The 17,152-nt window shown below is 44.1% G+C and overlaps 1 protein-coding gene across 1 annotated transcript in view; it reads left to right on the top strand.

Annotated features, from left to right (window-relative positions):
• Positions 1-17,152, top strand: part of LOC139403924 (integrin alpha-11-like) — an 87,655-nt gene that overhangs the window by 52,636 nt on the left and 17,867 nt on the right. Inside the window, exons 11-16 of the mRNA XM_071147130.1 lie at positions 3,658-3,802; positions 6,784-6,932; positions 8,729-8,872; positions 13,294-13,628; positions 14,285-14,451; positions 16,846-16,985. Of these exons, the coding sequence (XP_071003231.1) occupies positions 3,658-3,802; positions 6,784-6,932; positions 8,729-8,872; positions 13,294-13,628; positions 14,285-14,451; positions 16,846-16,985 (1,080 nt within the window). The remainder of the gene's footprint in view (positions 1-3,657; positions 3,803-6,783; positions 6,933-8,728; positions 8,873-13,293; positions 13,629-14,284; positions 14,452-16,845; positions 16,986-17,152) is intronic.

Genomic DNA, 17,152 nt, shown 5'->3' with positions numbered 1-17,152 from the left:
AGTCTTCCTGTTTTCTACTGTAGTTGACATCACCATCCTCCCTCATGTACCAGTCTTCCTGTTTTCTACTGTAGTTGACATCACCATCCTCCCTCATGTACCAGTCTTCCTGTTTTCTACTGTAGCTTCATCACCATCCTCCCTCATGTACCAGTCTTCCTGTTTTCTACTGTAGCTTCATCACCATCCTCCCTCATGTACCAGTCTTCCTGTTTTCTACTGTAGCTTCATCACCATCCTCCCGCATGTACCAGTCTTCCTGTTTTCTACTGTAGCTTCATCACCATCCTCCCTCATGTACCAGTCTTCCTGTTTTCTACTGTAGCTTCATCACCATCCTCCCTCATGTACCAGTCTTCCTGTTTTCTACTGTAGTTGACATCACCATCCTCCCTCATGTACCAGTCTTCCTGTTTTCTACTGTAGCTTCATCACCATCCTCCCTCATGTACCAGTCTTCCTGTTTTCTACTGTAGCTGACATCACCATCCTCCCTCATGTACCAGTCTTCCTGTTTTCTACTGTAGTTGACATCACCATCCTCCCTCATGTACCAGTCTTCCTGTTTTCTACTGTAGCTTCATCACCATCCTCCCTCATGTACCAGTCTTCCTGTTTTCTACTGTAGCTTCATCACCATCCTCCCTCATGTACCAGTCTTCCTGTTTTCTACTGTAGCTTCATCACCATCCTCCCTCATGTACCAGTCTTCCTGTTTTCTACTGTAGCTTCACACCATCCTCCCTCATGTACCAGTCTTCCTGTTTTCTACTGTAGCTTCATCACCATCCTCCCTCATGTACCAGTCTTCCTGTTTTCTACTGTAGCTTCATCACCATCCTCCCTCATGTACCAGTCTTCCTGTTTTCTACTGTAGTTGACATCACCATCCTCCCTCATGTACCAGTCTTCCTGTTTTCTACTGTAGCTTCATCACCATCCTCCCTCATGTACCAGTCTTCCTGTTTTCTACTGTAGCTTCATCACCATCCTCCCTCATGTACCAGTCTTCCTGTTTTCTACTGTAGCTTCATCACCATCCTCCCTCATGTACCAGTCTTCCTGTTTTCTACTGTAGCTTCATCACCATCCTCCCTCATGTACCAGTCTTCCTGTTTTCTACTGTAGCTTCATCACCATCCTCCCTCATGTACCAGTCTTCCTGTTTTCTACTGTAGCTTCATCACCATCCTCCCTCATGTACCAGTCTTCCTGTTTTCTACTGTAGCTTCATCACCATCCTCCCTCATGTACCAGTCTTCCTGTTTTCTACTGTAGTTGACATCACCATCCTCCCTCATGTACCAGTCTTCCTGTTTTCTACTGTAGTTGACATCACCATCCTCCCTCATGTACCAGTCTTCCTGTTTTCTACTGTAGCTTCATCACCATCCTCCCTCATGTACCAGTCTTCCTGTTTTCTACTGTAGTTGACATCACCATCCTCCCTCATGTACCAGTCTTCCTGTTTTCTACTGTAGCTGACATCACCATCCTCCCTCATGTACCAGTCTTCCTGTTTTCTACTGTAGTTGACATCACCATCCTCCCTCATGTACCAGTCTTCCTGTTTTCTACTGTAGCTTCATCACCATCCTCCCTCATGTACCAGTCTTCCTGTTTTCTACTGTAGCTGACATCACCATCCTCCCTCATGTACCAGTCTTCCTGTTTTCTACTGTAGTTGACATCACCATCCTCCCTCATGTACCAGTCTTCCTGTTTTCTACTGTAGTTGACATCACCATCCTCCCTCATGTACCAGTCTTCCTGTTTTCTACTGTAGCTTCATCACCATCCTCCCTCATGTACCAGTCTTCCTGTTTTCTACTGTAGCTGACATCACCATCCTCCCTCATGTACCAGTCTTCCTGTTTTCTACTGTAGCTGACATCACCATCCTCCCTCATGTACCAGTCTTCCTGTTTTCTACTGTAGTTGACATCACCATCCTCCCTCATGTACCAGTCTTCCTGTTTTCTACTGTAGCCTCATCACCATCCTCCCTCATGTACCAGTCTTCATTTGTTGTCTTTCTTTTTACTCTCTCCATCTGCGTCCCAGATTCAGGTTTGCTGATGCAATAGCTTTGATTTTCCAGTTCAACGCCACAGTTGAAGCACAACCTGACGAGGGAACAATAAATATATCCCTTTTTCTTAAAACAATAAATAGGGAAACTGCAGCTGGTTGACTGGGATGGCTGGAAATTCCATACTCCAGAAGGCTGGATTCCAGGGATAGCACTTTCTCAACCAACGCAACCCGAGTGTTGAGAGTAGGATAACTTATTGGAAAGACTTCAGGAGCCTTAATAAAGGAGAAAACGTGTCCCAAAAGACCAGATGGTTTTGTTGAATGTGGAGTGTGCCGGCTTGATTCTGCTGAAGTCCTACATACCCAGACCAGTTCAGTCCAGTTAGCCAGAGATCTGTTTGTTTATGGCTTCCTCCAACTCAGAGTAATAATGTTGAAAAGGGATTCCCAGATATAAGGCATTGTTTCACACCCAGTTGTGTGTGCAAATGGCCGCAGGTTGGACAATGAGAATGGACATGTTCCAGGTAGTCTTTATTGCATATATTCAGATCTCAACAAGCCTGAAGAAGGGTGTATAGTGGGGACTATTTGGGGCTACATCACCATGGAAACAGCATGCACCACCACCAAAACAGATACCCACAGAGTCTAGCACCACACAGCTGTCAAAAACTGACCTAGACGTTTCCATGTCCCAGGAAGTGGTCGAGAAGTAGTCCAAGAGTGTTCCGTCAGTCGTATGCTAACTGGTAGCTAACCTTTGGAAAATGTTCCGTCTGCATATTATGCGTGGCAGAGGAGGGACTAGATTATTCCTCGGGGGAACTCTGTCATTATAAAACTAACATGTATTCAGGGTAGGATGAACAAATGTCCACCGTCAGCCCATATGCCATCTTCTTCTCCCATGCTTGTGGTTACTGGTTGGTTACTGGTTGGTTACTGGTGACAGTGTTTTGTCCTTTTTTGATGACACAGACCCAAAATAGCCCCTACTATAATGTATTATAATGAAGAACCTGTAACGTTTCTCATCAACATTCTTTCCTATTACTTTGTGTGGTGCATACAGGTGATGGAACACGTGTGTGTGTGAGAGAGAGAGAGAGAACGTTTGTCCAATGCTTTATTCATTTAGAGGACCCATGCAAGCTTAACTTATTATCCTCTCAAATGTCTCCAGTGGCTTTTAAATCAATTTGGGAGGAGAACGAAGGAAAATATCATGAATGTGGGCAGACTTATGTTTTGACTGATTTATTGTTTATTAAGCTATTGTTGGCAGAACGTGTGAACGGTCATCAAACTCTTAAAGTTTCTGCAAAAATATCCTTGCTGGAGTCTGGGGACTGGAGGGAGACTGGGGATTGTAGCCTGGGAGGAAGGATGAGGAAGGATGATTTGATTTAGAGAGAAAGGATGTATTTATCATCATCACCATCATCATCATCCTGTGTACTCATCACCTTCTCCATTTTACCATCATTGCCTGCTGAACCAATGGCAATACAATCACTAGCGCACACACACACACACACACACACACACACACACACACAATGTTACAATATGTTTTAATGTTCACACTAAGTGCCTGTCTCCTGTCTGTCCCTAAAGGATGGGATCCTGGTGGGGGCACCGGGGGCCTACGACTGGAATGGAGCCGTCCTGAAGGAGACCCGACAGGGGAAGGTGGTTCCGCCCAAGTCCTCCTACTCACATGAATTCCCAGAGGAGCTGAAGAACCACGGCGCCTACCTAGGTGAGGGAGGAATTGACGATCTAAAGGATTGGTCACAGAGGGGTTTGGTTTGGGTAGAGCTGTAGACTCCTCTCCCTGATCCTCTCTTTGCCCTTCATCCTCTGTCCATCATCCTCTCTCTGTCCTTCATCCTCTCTCTGTCCTTCGTCCTCTCTCTGTCCTTCGTCCTCTCTGTCCCTCATCCTCTCTCTGTCCCTCATCCTCTCTGTCCCTCATCCTCTCTCTGTCCCTCATACTCTCTCTTCACCTTTACTGTCTCTACAGTCTACTGTTCACCATCTCAACTCCTCTCTCTCTCTTCATCTTTACTGTCTCTACAGTCTACTGTTCACCATCTCATCTCTCTCTCTCTCTCTTCATCTTTACTGCCTCTACAGTCTACTGTTCACCATCTCATCTCCTCTCTCTCTCTTCATCTTTACTGTCTCTACAGTCTACTGTTCACCATCTCATCTCCTCTCTCTTCATCTTTACTGTCTCTACAGTCTACTGTTCACCATCTCATCTCCTCTCTCTTCACCTTTACTGTCTCTACAGTCTACTGTTCACCATCTCAACTCCTCTCTCTCTCTTCATCTTTACTGTCTCTAGAGTCTACTGTTCACCATCTCATCTCCTCTCTCTCTCTTCATCTTTACTGTCTCTACAGTCTACTGTTCACCATCTCATCTCCTCTCTCTCTCTTCATCTTTACTGTCTCTACAGTCTACTGTTCACCATCTCATCTCATCTACTCTCTTCATCTTTACTGTCTCTACAGTCTACTGTTCACCATCTCAACTCCTCTCTCTCTCTTCATCTTTACTGTCTCTACAGTCTACTGTTCACCATCTCATCTCTCTCTCTCTCTTCACCTTTACTGTCTCTACAGTCTACTGTTCACCATCTCATCTCATCTCTCTTCATCTTTACTGTCTCTACAGTCTACTGTTCACCACCTCATCTCCTCTCTCTTCATCTTTACTGTCTCTACAGTCTACTGTTCACCATCTCAACTCCTCTCTCTCTCTTCATCTTTACTGTCTCTACAGTCTACTGTTCACCATCTCATCTCTCTCTCTCTCTTCACCTTTACTGTCTCTACAGTCTACTGTTCACCATCTCATCTCATCTCTCTTCATCTTTACTGTCTCTATAGTCTACTGTTCACCATCTCATCTCCTCTCTCTTCATCTTTACTGTCTCTATAGTCTACTGTTCACCATCTCATCTCCTCTCTTCATCTTTACTGTCTCTACAGTCTACTGTTCACCATCTCATCTCGCTCTCTCTCTTCATCTTTACTGTCTCTACAGTCTACTGTTCACCATCTCATCTCTCTCTCTCTCTTCACCTTTACTGTCTTTACAGTCTACTGTTCACCACCTCATCTCCTCTCTCTCTCTTCATCTTTACTGTCTCTACAGTCTACTGTTCACCATCTCATCTCCTCTCTCTTCATCTTTACTGTCTCTAGAGTCTACTGTTCACCATCTCATCTCCTCTCTCTCTCTTCATCTTTACTGTCTCTACAGTCTACTGTTCACCATCTCATCTCCTCTCTCTCTCTTCATCTTTACTGTCTCTACAGTCTACTGTTCACCATCTCATCTCATCTACTCTCTTCATCTTTACTGTCTCTACAGTCTACTGTTCACCATCTCAACTCCTCTCTCTCTCTTCATCTTTACTGTCTCTACAGTCTACTGTTCACCACCTCATCTCCTCATCTTTAGTGTCTCTACAGTCTACTGTTCACCATCTCATCCCCTCTCTCTCTTCATCTTTACTGTCTCTACAGTCTACTGTTCACCATCTCATCTCCTCTCTCTCTCTTCATCTTTACTGTCTCTACAGTCTACTGTTCACCATCTCATCTCCTCTCTCTCTCTTCATCTTTACTGTCTCTACAGTCCACTGTTCACCATCTCATCTCCTCCATCTCTTTTGATTTCTCACCCATCTCTCACTCGCGCGCGCTCTCTCTGGCTCTCTCTCATGCTATCTCTCTTCCTCCATCTCCCCCTTGCTTTCTCTTTCTCCATATTCCATCTATCCCGTCCTTCTCTATCTCTGGATAGACATGTGACAGGCACAGTGGTTTAGCACCAGGCCTCGCTGCAGCCCTCTCTATAAACCACTCTACTGCTCCACCCCCTCCCACTCCACCCTACCACCACTCCTCCTGCCTATAAGGCCCTCTGCTTTTCCCATCAGCCTCTGGCTGGCCTGCATGCCTGCCCACGGAAGCCATTATAGCCCCATTAGGAATATAGGGCAAAGGCATGGGTCTGGACATGCTCACTGACAGAGGGGTGGGGAAAGAGGGAGGAGGAAGACAGAGATGCAGACAGACACAGAAAGGATTACAGAGAGAGAGAGAGAGAGAGAGAGAGAGAGAGAGAGAGAGAGAGAGAGAGAGAGAGAGAGAGAGAGAGAGAGAGAGAGAGAGAGAGAGAGAGAGAGAGAGAGAGAGAGAGAGAGAGAGAGAGAGACACTTGGCTTCACCCTAGTGAGTCAATGCAGGCCATTGAACTCTGTTTCTAAACGAAGCTGATAGGATAGTTGCTTTTTATAAAATCAGGTCTCATGCAGTTCATACAACCCAACCAGAGGAATGACAGTGGCCTATGGTGAACACACACACACACTGGTATGCCTTTATGACCCATTTGATGGTGATATTGTGCAGAGAAGAGGGAGTCACACCACACACCGTAACAACTAGCTGACATTCCTTCCAGATATTATATGAGGAACAGGCTTTGTGCTCCAAGGAGAAAGAAGCTGTGGAAACAGTTCAAGACAACTGGGCAATCCAAGGTGAACATAGGAGGTCAACACAACGTGAAGCTGTGACAGACAGGAGAACATTAGGCTGAGTTAGCAATTATGACAATCCTCTACCTCTGGGTTTAGTGAATACTCTGGGTTTCAGTCATGAATGATTGAATCATTTGGACTCAACAAGGGTGTGTGTGTGTGTGTGTGTGTGTGTCCAGGTTACACAGTAACATCGGTGGTGTCGGCCAGGAACGGTCGGCTGTACGTGGCAGGGGCACCGCGGTTCAACCATACTGGCAAGGTCATCATCTTCACCCTGAAGAACACTGGTAACCTCACCATCCTGCACTCCCTCAAAGGACAACAGGTAGACTCAACAACTGGGCTTCCCAAACTCTGTTTTTAACTGGGGCCCTAAGACATGTCTACCACCTATTTGATTGACACAGCACTATCCTGAGCCACAACCCAAGTCCTAAACACCAACCATAAACTGAACAGTTACACAGTGGTATAACACACACTTACACTGGCATTACTCTCTCTTTAAAAGACATATGAAGATCATCCAAGACCCCGATAGTCCCTTCTGCTCATGGACCCCACATGGACCCTTCTCAATCTGGTTCTCCCATCACCATCTGAGTCCACCATGACAGTAGTCTTTCCAGTCCTTTTGTCAATCTGGCAACCCAGCCAGGACACAGCATACATGATAGTCTGCACTATGGAGTCTAGACAGCCTTCCCACGCCCCCATGTAGCCAACAACATTACACAGATCCCATGTGTTTCCCATCCCATTCCTGTCCCCCTTAATTCAAAACACACACATTCCATCTACATTGTGAATACAATTTGAAAAACAAGCTTCCAGCTACAGTAAACACCAGCTAAGAGGGTACTACAGACAGAGAGATCCATAACAACACCAGCTAAGAGGATACTACAGACAGAAGAGGCAGAGAGATCCATAACAACACCAGCTAAGAGGATACTACAGACAGAAGAGGCAGAGAGATCCATAACAACACCAGCTAAGAGGATACTACAGACAGAAGAGGCAGAGAGATCCATAACAACACCAGCTAAGAGGATACTACAGACAGAAGAGGCAGAGAGATCCATAACAACACCAGCTAAGAGGATACTACAGACAGAAGAGGCAGAGAGATCCATAACAACACCAGTTAAGAGGATACTACAGACAGAGAGATCCATAACAACACCAGCTAAGAGGATACTACAGACAGAGAGATCTATAACAACACCAGCTAAGAGGATACTACAGACAGAGAGATCCATAACAACACCAGCTAAGAGGATACTACAGACAGAGAGATCCATAACAACACCAGCTAAGAGGATACTACAGACAGAGAGATCCATAATAACACCAGTTAAGAGGATACTACAGACAGAGAGATCCATAACAACACCAGCTAAGAGGATACTACAGACAGAGAGATCCATAACAACACCAGCTAAGAGGATACTACAGACAGAGAGATCCATAACAACACTCATTGAGAGGAACAGACCTGGGTTCAAATACTATTTGACATCATTACAAAGACTATAGCTGGGCTTGACTGAGCTCGCCTGATGCGATGGAACGAATGGAATAGTTCCAAAAGTGTAAATCATTGGCAGTCCAGATGGGCTAAAGAAAACGTTAAACATATTTGAAAAGTTCAAATGGTATCTGAACCCAGGTCTGGTTGATAAAAGGCAGGGTTGTTTTGTGGAGCCAACTAGCCTCTACATGGAAACATCTGGGTCTGTTACCTGAACGATGATGATGACTGGAATGCTATGCTAATGAATACTAATGACGTTTGCTGGGGGGTTTTAATGATGTGGTCAAAGCATGTGTGAAGGAAGTGTGAAGGACGTGGTGAAGGACGTGGTGAAGGATGTGGTGAAGGATGTGGTGAAGGACGTGTGTAGGACGTGTGATTGTGGGGATCTTAATGATCTCAGTTGGTTAGCATGGTGCTTTTAGAGTCTGATGTTTCCAGCTGGAGTAATGGGTTCGATTCCCACATGGGCCACATCTACTGAGTATGAAATACACTATGTGTTAACTCTGGATAAAAGTGTCTGCTAAATAAATGTTGTTGATCCAGGGTGTTGATGGTCTGGATGTGTGGTTATATTTCAGATCGGGTCGTACTATGGGAGTGAGATCTCCCCGGTGGATATAGATGGTGACGGAGTAACAGACAACCTACTGGTGGCAGCTCCCATGTTCTTCAGTGGAGGCTGGGAGAAGGGCAAGGTGTACATCTACAGAGTGACTGAGCTGGTGGGTGGGCACGCACACACACACACACACACACACACACACGCACGCACACACGCACGCACACATACGCACGCACGCACACATACGCGCACACACACATACGTGCACACACGCACTCACACACACACTCACTCACTCACAGATGTACGAATGCTCACACACACACACGTCACACTCGTGTGCACACACATTCACTTACACGTTACCAAACAGAATTAAAACCAGGTCAGCACAGAATACGAAACACCTCGACCAGAACACATAGAGACAAACTATCCCAGTGCATTGTATTTACATTACAACACATCAGACCAGGCCTTCCAGAGCCTTGATGGGTTAGTTAACCCACTGGTACAACACAGTCTACCAGACGTTCCAGAGCCTTGATGGGTTAGTTAACCCACTGGTACAACACAGTCTACCAGACGTTCCAGAGCCTTGATGGGTTAGTTAACCCACTGGTACAACACAGTCTACCAGACGTTCCAGAGCCTTGATGGGTTAGTTAACCCACTGGTACAACACAGTCTACCAGACGTTCCAGAGCCTTGATGGGTTAGTTAACCCACTGATACAACATCAACTTTTGGCACCTGCCGTCACACAGATGAAATGAACAGCCTCCCTCCCTGCGCCAGCACGCCGTCTTCATTAGAGTCTTGGTTGGTTAGTGTACAAGTGCACCGTGAACTCAGTAGGAAAGCATTCACTACATCAAACTGAATTAACAGCCTGTTATTTGGAGAAGAAAGGGGCTTCTTAGTAGGTGGAAATGACTGCAGAGGAATTCCTGTAGTTTTGAGACTCTCTCTCTCTCCCTGTTTCTCTCTCTCTGATTCTCTCTCTCTGTTTCTCTCTCTCTGTTTCTCTCTGTTTCTCTCTCTCTGTTTCTCTCTGTTTCTCTCTCCCTCTCTCTGTTTCTCTCTCTGTTTCTCTCTCTCTGTTTCTCTCTCTCTCTGTTTCTCTCTCTCTCTGTTTCTCTCTCTCTCTGTTTCTCTCTCTCTCTGTTTCTCTCTCCCTCTCTCTGTTTCTCTCTCCCTCTCTCTGTTTCTCTCTCTCTCTCTGTTTTTCTCTCTCTGTTTCTCTCTGTTTCTCTCTCCCTCTCTCTGTTTCTCTCTCCCTCTCTCTGTTTCTCTCTCTCTCTGTTTCTCTCTCTCTCTGTTTCTCTCTCCCTCTCTGTTTCTCTCTCTCTCTCTGTTTCTCTCTCTCTCTGTTTCTCTCTCCCTCTCTCTGTTTCTCTCTCCCTCTCTCTGTTTCTCTCTCTCTGTTTCTCTCTCTCTGTTTTTCTCTCTCTGTTTCTCTCTGTTTCTCTCTCCCTCTCTCTGTTTCTCTCTCTCTCTCTCTGTTTCTCTCTCTCTCTCTGTTTCTCTCTCTCTCTCTGTTTCTCTCTCTCTCTCTCTGTTTCTCTCTCCCTCTCTCTGTTTCTCTCTCCCTCTCTCTCTCTCTCTGTTTCTCTCTCTCTCTCTCTCAAATATACTATAAGGGGTACCTGTGGACTGATAAGGGCTTGATCATTAAGGTTCCACAAACAAGAAAAAAAGACAAGGGATCCCCCAACTAAGGACACAGGTGTTGTGTTTATGTTAAAAATAAGTGACAGAGAGGTGGCCTTCCATTCTACCAATAATGACAGTGATGGTCTCCCCATCCCACCACATGTGTCTAATGTTCCCCACTGAGTATGATCCTCTCTCTCTCTCTCACACACACACACACACACACACACACACACACACACACACACACACACACACACACACACACACACACACACACACACACACACACACAGTACCCTGTCCTCCTCTTTCCTTTTAAAAGACAACTGAAAAAAGCAAGTGATCTAATGTTTCAGCTGTTCATAGGCTGTAGATTAGGGAGAAAGATGAGACAGACTGGAGAGTGATCATGTGTATGGCTGATGACGGCCTAAAATACTTGGCTCCCATACTTTCTTCATGCTGAGGGATTGTACCTTTTTCCAGACTGAGGGTAAACCTAATTCTACTCCGACTGACTTTACACCCACTGTGAATACTCAAAGTTCCTCAGAAACATCCCTAAAGAAACATCCAGAAGCCTTGTTTGCCTTTGATCATGTGACACTCGGATGAATCTCCCATCCCTCATGTTGACAATGTTTTTGGGAAATCATATTTCCCCCTTGGGATAGAAAATGAGTTAAAACCTTCCTCTTGCGTGAGCAAAAACAATGCGGCTTGAGGTTTTCACTTGATTTCAAATTCAAAACTCATAACTCCCCAGTTATTGTTTGTTAGTTACTTTGGTCTATTTATGTAAACAAAAACAAAGGTTTCCAACTTGTTTTGTTTACTTTCCTAAATGAATTTGGAATAACAAATGAAAGCTTCTGTAAAGACTGAAGGGGAAGTTAAAGACAACAATGTCTCTATGTCTCATTATGAGCTGTGTAAATAAATGGAGGACTGTCCATTTGAAGAAGCTCATCGATGGATGACTGAGATATCCCAGAAGCCTGTGGGGTGGGGCTACCCGGCCGCAGCACAGGGGATAACAGATTTAGAACTTACAGTTTTTCTCAATTGCTAAAACACAATTTCTGAAACCTTGCTCCATTTCCTGAAAACATTCAACACAAAACCTCATCTTCAAGCACTATTTACATAACCTCTGACTGAAACATTCGCCTCAAAACAGTTTACCTGTGTTCAAAATCATACACTGTTCTAAAAGCATAAACAAAGTGATCAAAATGATATACTCTCTCAAGCAGTCAGTAAACAATACACCGAAAAATAGAAAACACATTGTTCAAAACATACAATTCTCAGGGAGAAGTACGTTTTTAATCTAAAAAAATATTCATATTTTTCCATCATTGTCTTTTGATGAACGAAAACATGTTTTATCATAGTAGCTCAAAATTGATCAGAAATTACTACACTGCTTTGCTCTTTGTAATTTTGTTTTTTGTTCTTCCTCCTCCTTGTACCCCTATTTTTACAGTACTGTACCCTGCATCTCACAAACTTGTCCTTTGTCTCTGTGATCCTGTAATTCTTGTTCTTTGTTGATATGAACCTGCAACCAGTCAAAATCTATTGAGCAGTCAGTACTGTTAATAAATGGAAAGCACAATGTTCAGGGCCATACACTTTGTCCATTGTACAGTATACAGCCTACAATGCACTGTACTACAGTATACAGTCTACAATGCACTGTACTACAGTATACAGCCTACAATGCACTGTACTACAGTATACAGCCTACAATGCACTGTACTACAGTATACAGCCTACAATGCACTGTACTACAGTATACAGCCTACAATGCACTGTACTACAGTATACAGCCTACACATGCACAATGCACTGTACTACAGTATACAGCCTACAATGCACTGTACTACAGTATACAGCCTACAATGCACTGTACTACAGTATACAGCCTACAATGCACTGTACTACAGTATACAGCCTACAATGCACTGTACTACAGTATACAGCCTACAATGCACTGTACTACAGTATACAGCCTACAATGCACAGTACTACAGTATACAGCCTACAATGCACTGTACTACAGTATACAGCCTACAATGCACTGTACTACAGTATACAATACTAAAAAGGGACAAAAATCAAAAGGAGTAAACATGTGATCAATGTTGCTCGAATTTCATCAGATATTTCCACTCTTTGTCTTCCTCTTCCTCCTCTTCTTCCTGTTTCTTGCCCAACACCTCCTCTTCCTCCTCGTCGCCGACCTCGCATACGCACTCGTCCTCGTACATTGTTTCTTCTATCCATTCTCAGACTTTCTCCTTCCCACCTTCAACAACCTGTTTGCTCTCTGAACTGGCTTATATTGGTTGTGTCGCATCATTTGAAACAGGTTAAATCAATTTTGAGTGGTTGTGTTCAATCAATGACATGTGTTCTCTATTTGTATTTGATTGTTGCCACTTGTGTTTACCAGTATGGATGACATGTGCATTAGAGTGCAGAATGTGTTTTGAGAATGAGAATGTGTTTAGAGATTTGCTGAAAAGTCTAAGTGAGATCTGCAAATTGTGTTTTACCATGTGAAATGGTTTAAGGTATTGACAACAGACTGCATAATTAGCTAAATGAGTCCAGGCAACTGAGAACTTTGTTCAGCCAATGGGTTTTAGTGTTTTAGCAATTGAGAAACTGTAACTCCATTTCCTTAGCCACTATGTCTGTTGTTGATGGATTCCACTTGTGCATATGTTTGTCAAGGTTTTTCAACCAAAGACTCTAAGTACAGAGTAACAAAGAGAATCCTACCAACCAGTAGGGGAAACATTGGCAAATACATAATTGAATAGACATGCACATGACACAACCTTTACCTACAGTACCCTCTATCCCGTGTATCAGAAATATTCCAAAATGACATCCTATTTCCTTCTTCAGAATCGTTTCGTCCTGGAGGGAGCGTTGGAGATCCAGGACCATGGTCAGAACGCTCGGTTCGGCTCCTCGCTCGCCCCGGTCCCTGACCTGAACGGGGACGACTTCAACGACGTGGTGGTGGGGGCTCCTCTGGAGGATGACCACAGAGGAGCTATCTACGTCTTCTTCAGCCAACGCAACAGGATTCTGCGGAAATACAAACAGAGGATAGCTGCGTTAGACATCGCTAGTGGCCTGCGCTACTTTGGCCGTAGTATCCATGGCAGTATGGACATGAATGAGGATGGCCTGGTGGACTTGGCCGTGGGGTCCCTGGGGGCAGCCGTGCTTCTATGGTAGGTCACTTAGATATTAACAAGTGTTCTACTGTTCCTCTTAGATATTAACAAGTGTTCTACTGTTCCTCTGGTAGGTCACTTAGATATTAACAAGTGTTCTACTGTTCCTCTGGTAGGTCACTTAGATATTAACAAGTGTTCTACTGTTCCTCTGGTAGGTCACTTAGATATTAACAAGTGTTCTACTGTTTCTCTGGTAGGTCACTTAGATATTAACAAGTGTTCTACTGTTCCTCTTAGATATTAACAAGTGTTCTACTGTTCCTCTGGTAGGTCACTTAGATATTAACAAGTGTTCTACTGTTCCTCTGGTAGGTCACTTAGATATTAACAAGTGTTCTACTGTTCCTCTGGTAGGTCACTTAGATATTAACACCTGTTCTACTGTTCCTCTGGTAGGTCACTTAGATATTAACAAGTGTTCTACTGTTCCTCTGGTAGGTCACTTAGATATTAACACGTGTTCTACTGTTCCTCTGATAGGTCACTTAGATATTAACAAGTGTTCTACTGTTCCTCTTAGATATTAACAAGTGTTCTACTGTTCCTCTTAGAGATTAACAAGTGTTCTACTGTTTCTATGGTACTGTATGTATGCGGAGCATATAATAACCACATTTATGATCATAACACTGTGTATGGTTCATCTGCAGGTCTCGCAGTGTCGTCCGAATTCACGCCAACATCAGGTTTGAACCCAGCAAGATCAACATCTTTGTGAAGGACTGTGACAGGGGAGGCAAGGACGTGACCTGCATGTCAGCCATAGTGTGTCTAAACGTCACCGCCCGGACAGCCATACCTCCTACACAGGAAGTGGGTGAGTGTTCAAAAATGACCAATTGAGTCACGTTATAGACTATAATGTAGCCTGCATCCTTCTACTGATTATAACTTCAGTGAGTCACGTTATAGACTATAATGTAGCCTGCATCCTTCTACTGATTATAACTTCAGTGAGTCACTTTATAGACTATAATGTAGCCTGCATCCTTCTACTGATTATAACTTCAGTGCAAAAGATGTCAGATTGACTCCAACTACCTTGAGATATTGCTGATGTTGCTGAACTCTTTCTCTGCACTTCTCATAATGTGGGTTCTGTTTAAGCCGCCCACTGCTTACTGCTTTTATGGGGATGAGAACTAAACAAATAAAACTGGATTCATCTTAATGGATGTAATATCCCAGTGGAGCCACAAAGCCTTGTTTATATTCAGGAAGAAGTTTATTCACTGTTGTTCGTTCACTGTACAGTCAGCAGAGGACCTCATTGTCTTTCAGGCAGAACTGACATCTTGATTAACTCTACTGTTGATCTCCTACTGTTCTGTTTGAAGCAAAGCTTAGCCTTTCCAAGACTGTTCTATGTTTAGAGCAAAGCTTAGCCTTTCCAAGCCTGCTACACATTGGCTAAGGATCAAGTCAGCACTAGAAGTAATGCAGTTCAGAGATCCAAACGTGTATTGCTCAATGTCTCTGCTTGGTTGTTGTTGAGTCAGTCAGACCGCTCTGTTGTTGGCTCACTAAGTGAAAGGGTGATGGCTTCTTGCCCCGGAGCAGAGCCACAGGAAAATGTTTCCTCGCTATCAGTGACAGTTTAGGATATCATTCTATCTGCCAAACACATACGCTGCAGGCTACAGAGCGGTTACGGACATGCTATGCCAACTGCTACATCTGATGAGAACTGATCTGGATCATCCTAGCCTCTGACTGTTAAGTAGCCTTGCATACTGTATGTAAATTGCCCTCCGAATAGTATGCATTCTGTCCACTCTACTCATTGAATTTCTATGGTGTCAATATAATCAGCCTGATGGTTGTCAGGCTGCGGATAACCCGACATGGCTACCCCACACTTCTGAATCTCCCTGGAGACCGTTTCGGTTGCCGTGGCTCTGAGGTGTTGAATCACCGACAGTGACCCACCCGTGCTCTGACACAAGGTATCTCTGGTCACAATTTGTTTTAAAGGTTGAGGCCTGTTGGCTCAAGTTTTCCCCCTTGTGTGGGATTATAGGAGGCAGGCTAAGGAGGCAGGCTAAGGAGGCAGGCTAAGGAGGCAGGCTAAGGAGGCAGGCTAAGGAAGCAGGCTAAGGAGACAGGCTAAGGAGGCAGGCTAAGGAGGCATTGAGGCGTGGATGTTTCTGGTTAACCTCCCAACCTCCCGCCATCTTTGTCAAATATGTTAGAAGGACCAAACTAATAGGAAGAAGGCTCAGAAAGTTATCTTGTCCTCCGCCGGGACGGTTGGTCATTTAGGGGACACTGAACAGTGGGAACACATTGATTTGATTTCCCCTCATCATCATGTCTGGTCTAGTAACATCTGTCAGATGTGCTGCTGCTGCTGCTGGGGCTGCAAGTCTGTTGTTGTCAACTGTACAAGGAAGACTAAACTTTGAGAAAAGAGATATCTCCAAATGTGCTTAAGGTAACATGCTTTCAACTTTAAGCAGCATCTGATGGAAATGAAAAGAGCATGTGTTCAACATCCACTGAAGTAGCTATCAACTTTAATAGATACAGTAGTTGCAGTGGTAACCAAACAATCACACTTGCTAGTTTAGCTAACCAAACCATCAGTTCTAGCTTGCCATTATGAAAATGGAATTCAACAATGTCAATGTTTTCAATTGAACTTTTACTTTTAAAAAGCAGCTCAAATATAGAACATGTAAGAATGAACTATAGCCATTGAATTCTACCGTGCAAATATACCATACGTTATAGGGAAATAATGCACACTCTAGAATGCCTTTCAAGCCAATCAGAAAGGAGCATTCAACAATGCCATGGTATAATGGAGAGAGTAGGTATGAGGTATGGGAGACCAGTGTACTCTCCAGTTGGCATGCTCAGTAGGGTAATGTGCATGAGCTCTGCATTTTATGGTATTTTCCCCAAGCTATTAAAGCAGTGTAATAAATAACGTGCCTCTTAAACAGTGTGGGTTGGAAATGAATCACTTCCAAAGCCATATGGCTCAAGAGGTCTAGTCAACTCTCTCAACTCCGCAGTAGTCACTCATTCAACTGTCCTCGACTGAGACGTTGTTTCAGTTCCTTGACGGTGGCTCTTGTATTTTGTCCAAGTTTCTTTTTTGTAATGTAATCTGTGCTGCTTCTGGTCATTACTTTATAGAAAATAAAGTATTGATGTATAGAACATGTTTCCAACATTTATGCTCCCTCTTTCTTCATCTCTCTAGCTATCACTTACAACACCTCCATTGGGGAGCGCCGATTCAACCCCAGAGCCATAATGGACGACCCTGATAAACTGCTGTTTCAAAACCTGACCCTGCTTTCTGGAGAGGAGACCTGTCAACACATCTACTTCCATGTCATGGTGAGCACTGACTGAACTCTAGCTGAATTCCAAATCAACATCTAGACTCTAACTTATCCGGGAGATCTGAGATTATTGGATAGGTGGAAGCAATATGACCACATTTACATACAGCCAATCAGAAGGTAAGATAGAGACTTGAGATGGTATTATCCAGAGCCATGTAT

The sequence above is a fragment of the Oncorhynchus clarkii genome, unplaced genomic scaffold (genome assembly GCF_045791955.1).
Source record: "Oncorhynchus clarkii lewisi isolate Uvic-CL-2024 unplaced genomic scaffold, UVic_Ocla_1.0 unplaced_contig_13632_pilon_pilon, whole genome shotgun sequence".
NCBI lineage: Eukaryota > Metazoa > Chordata > Actinopteri > Salmoniformes > Salmonidae > Oncorhynchus > Oncorhynchus clarkii.
Note: the sequence above shows the minus strand (reverse complement) of the source record. Positions and strands in the feature narration are given on the sequence as shown.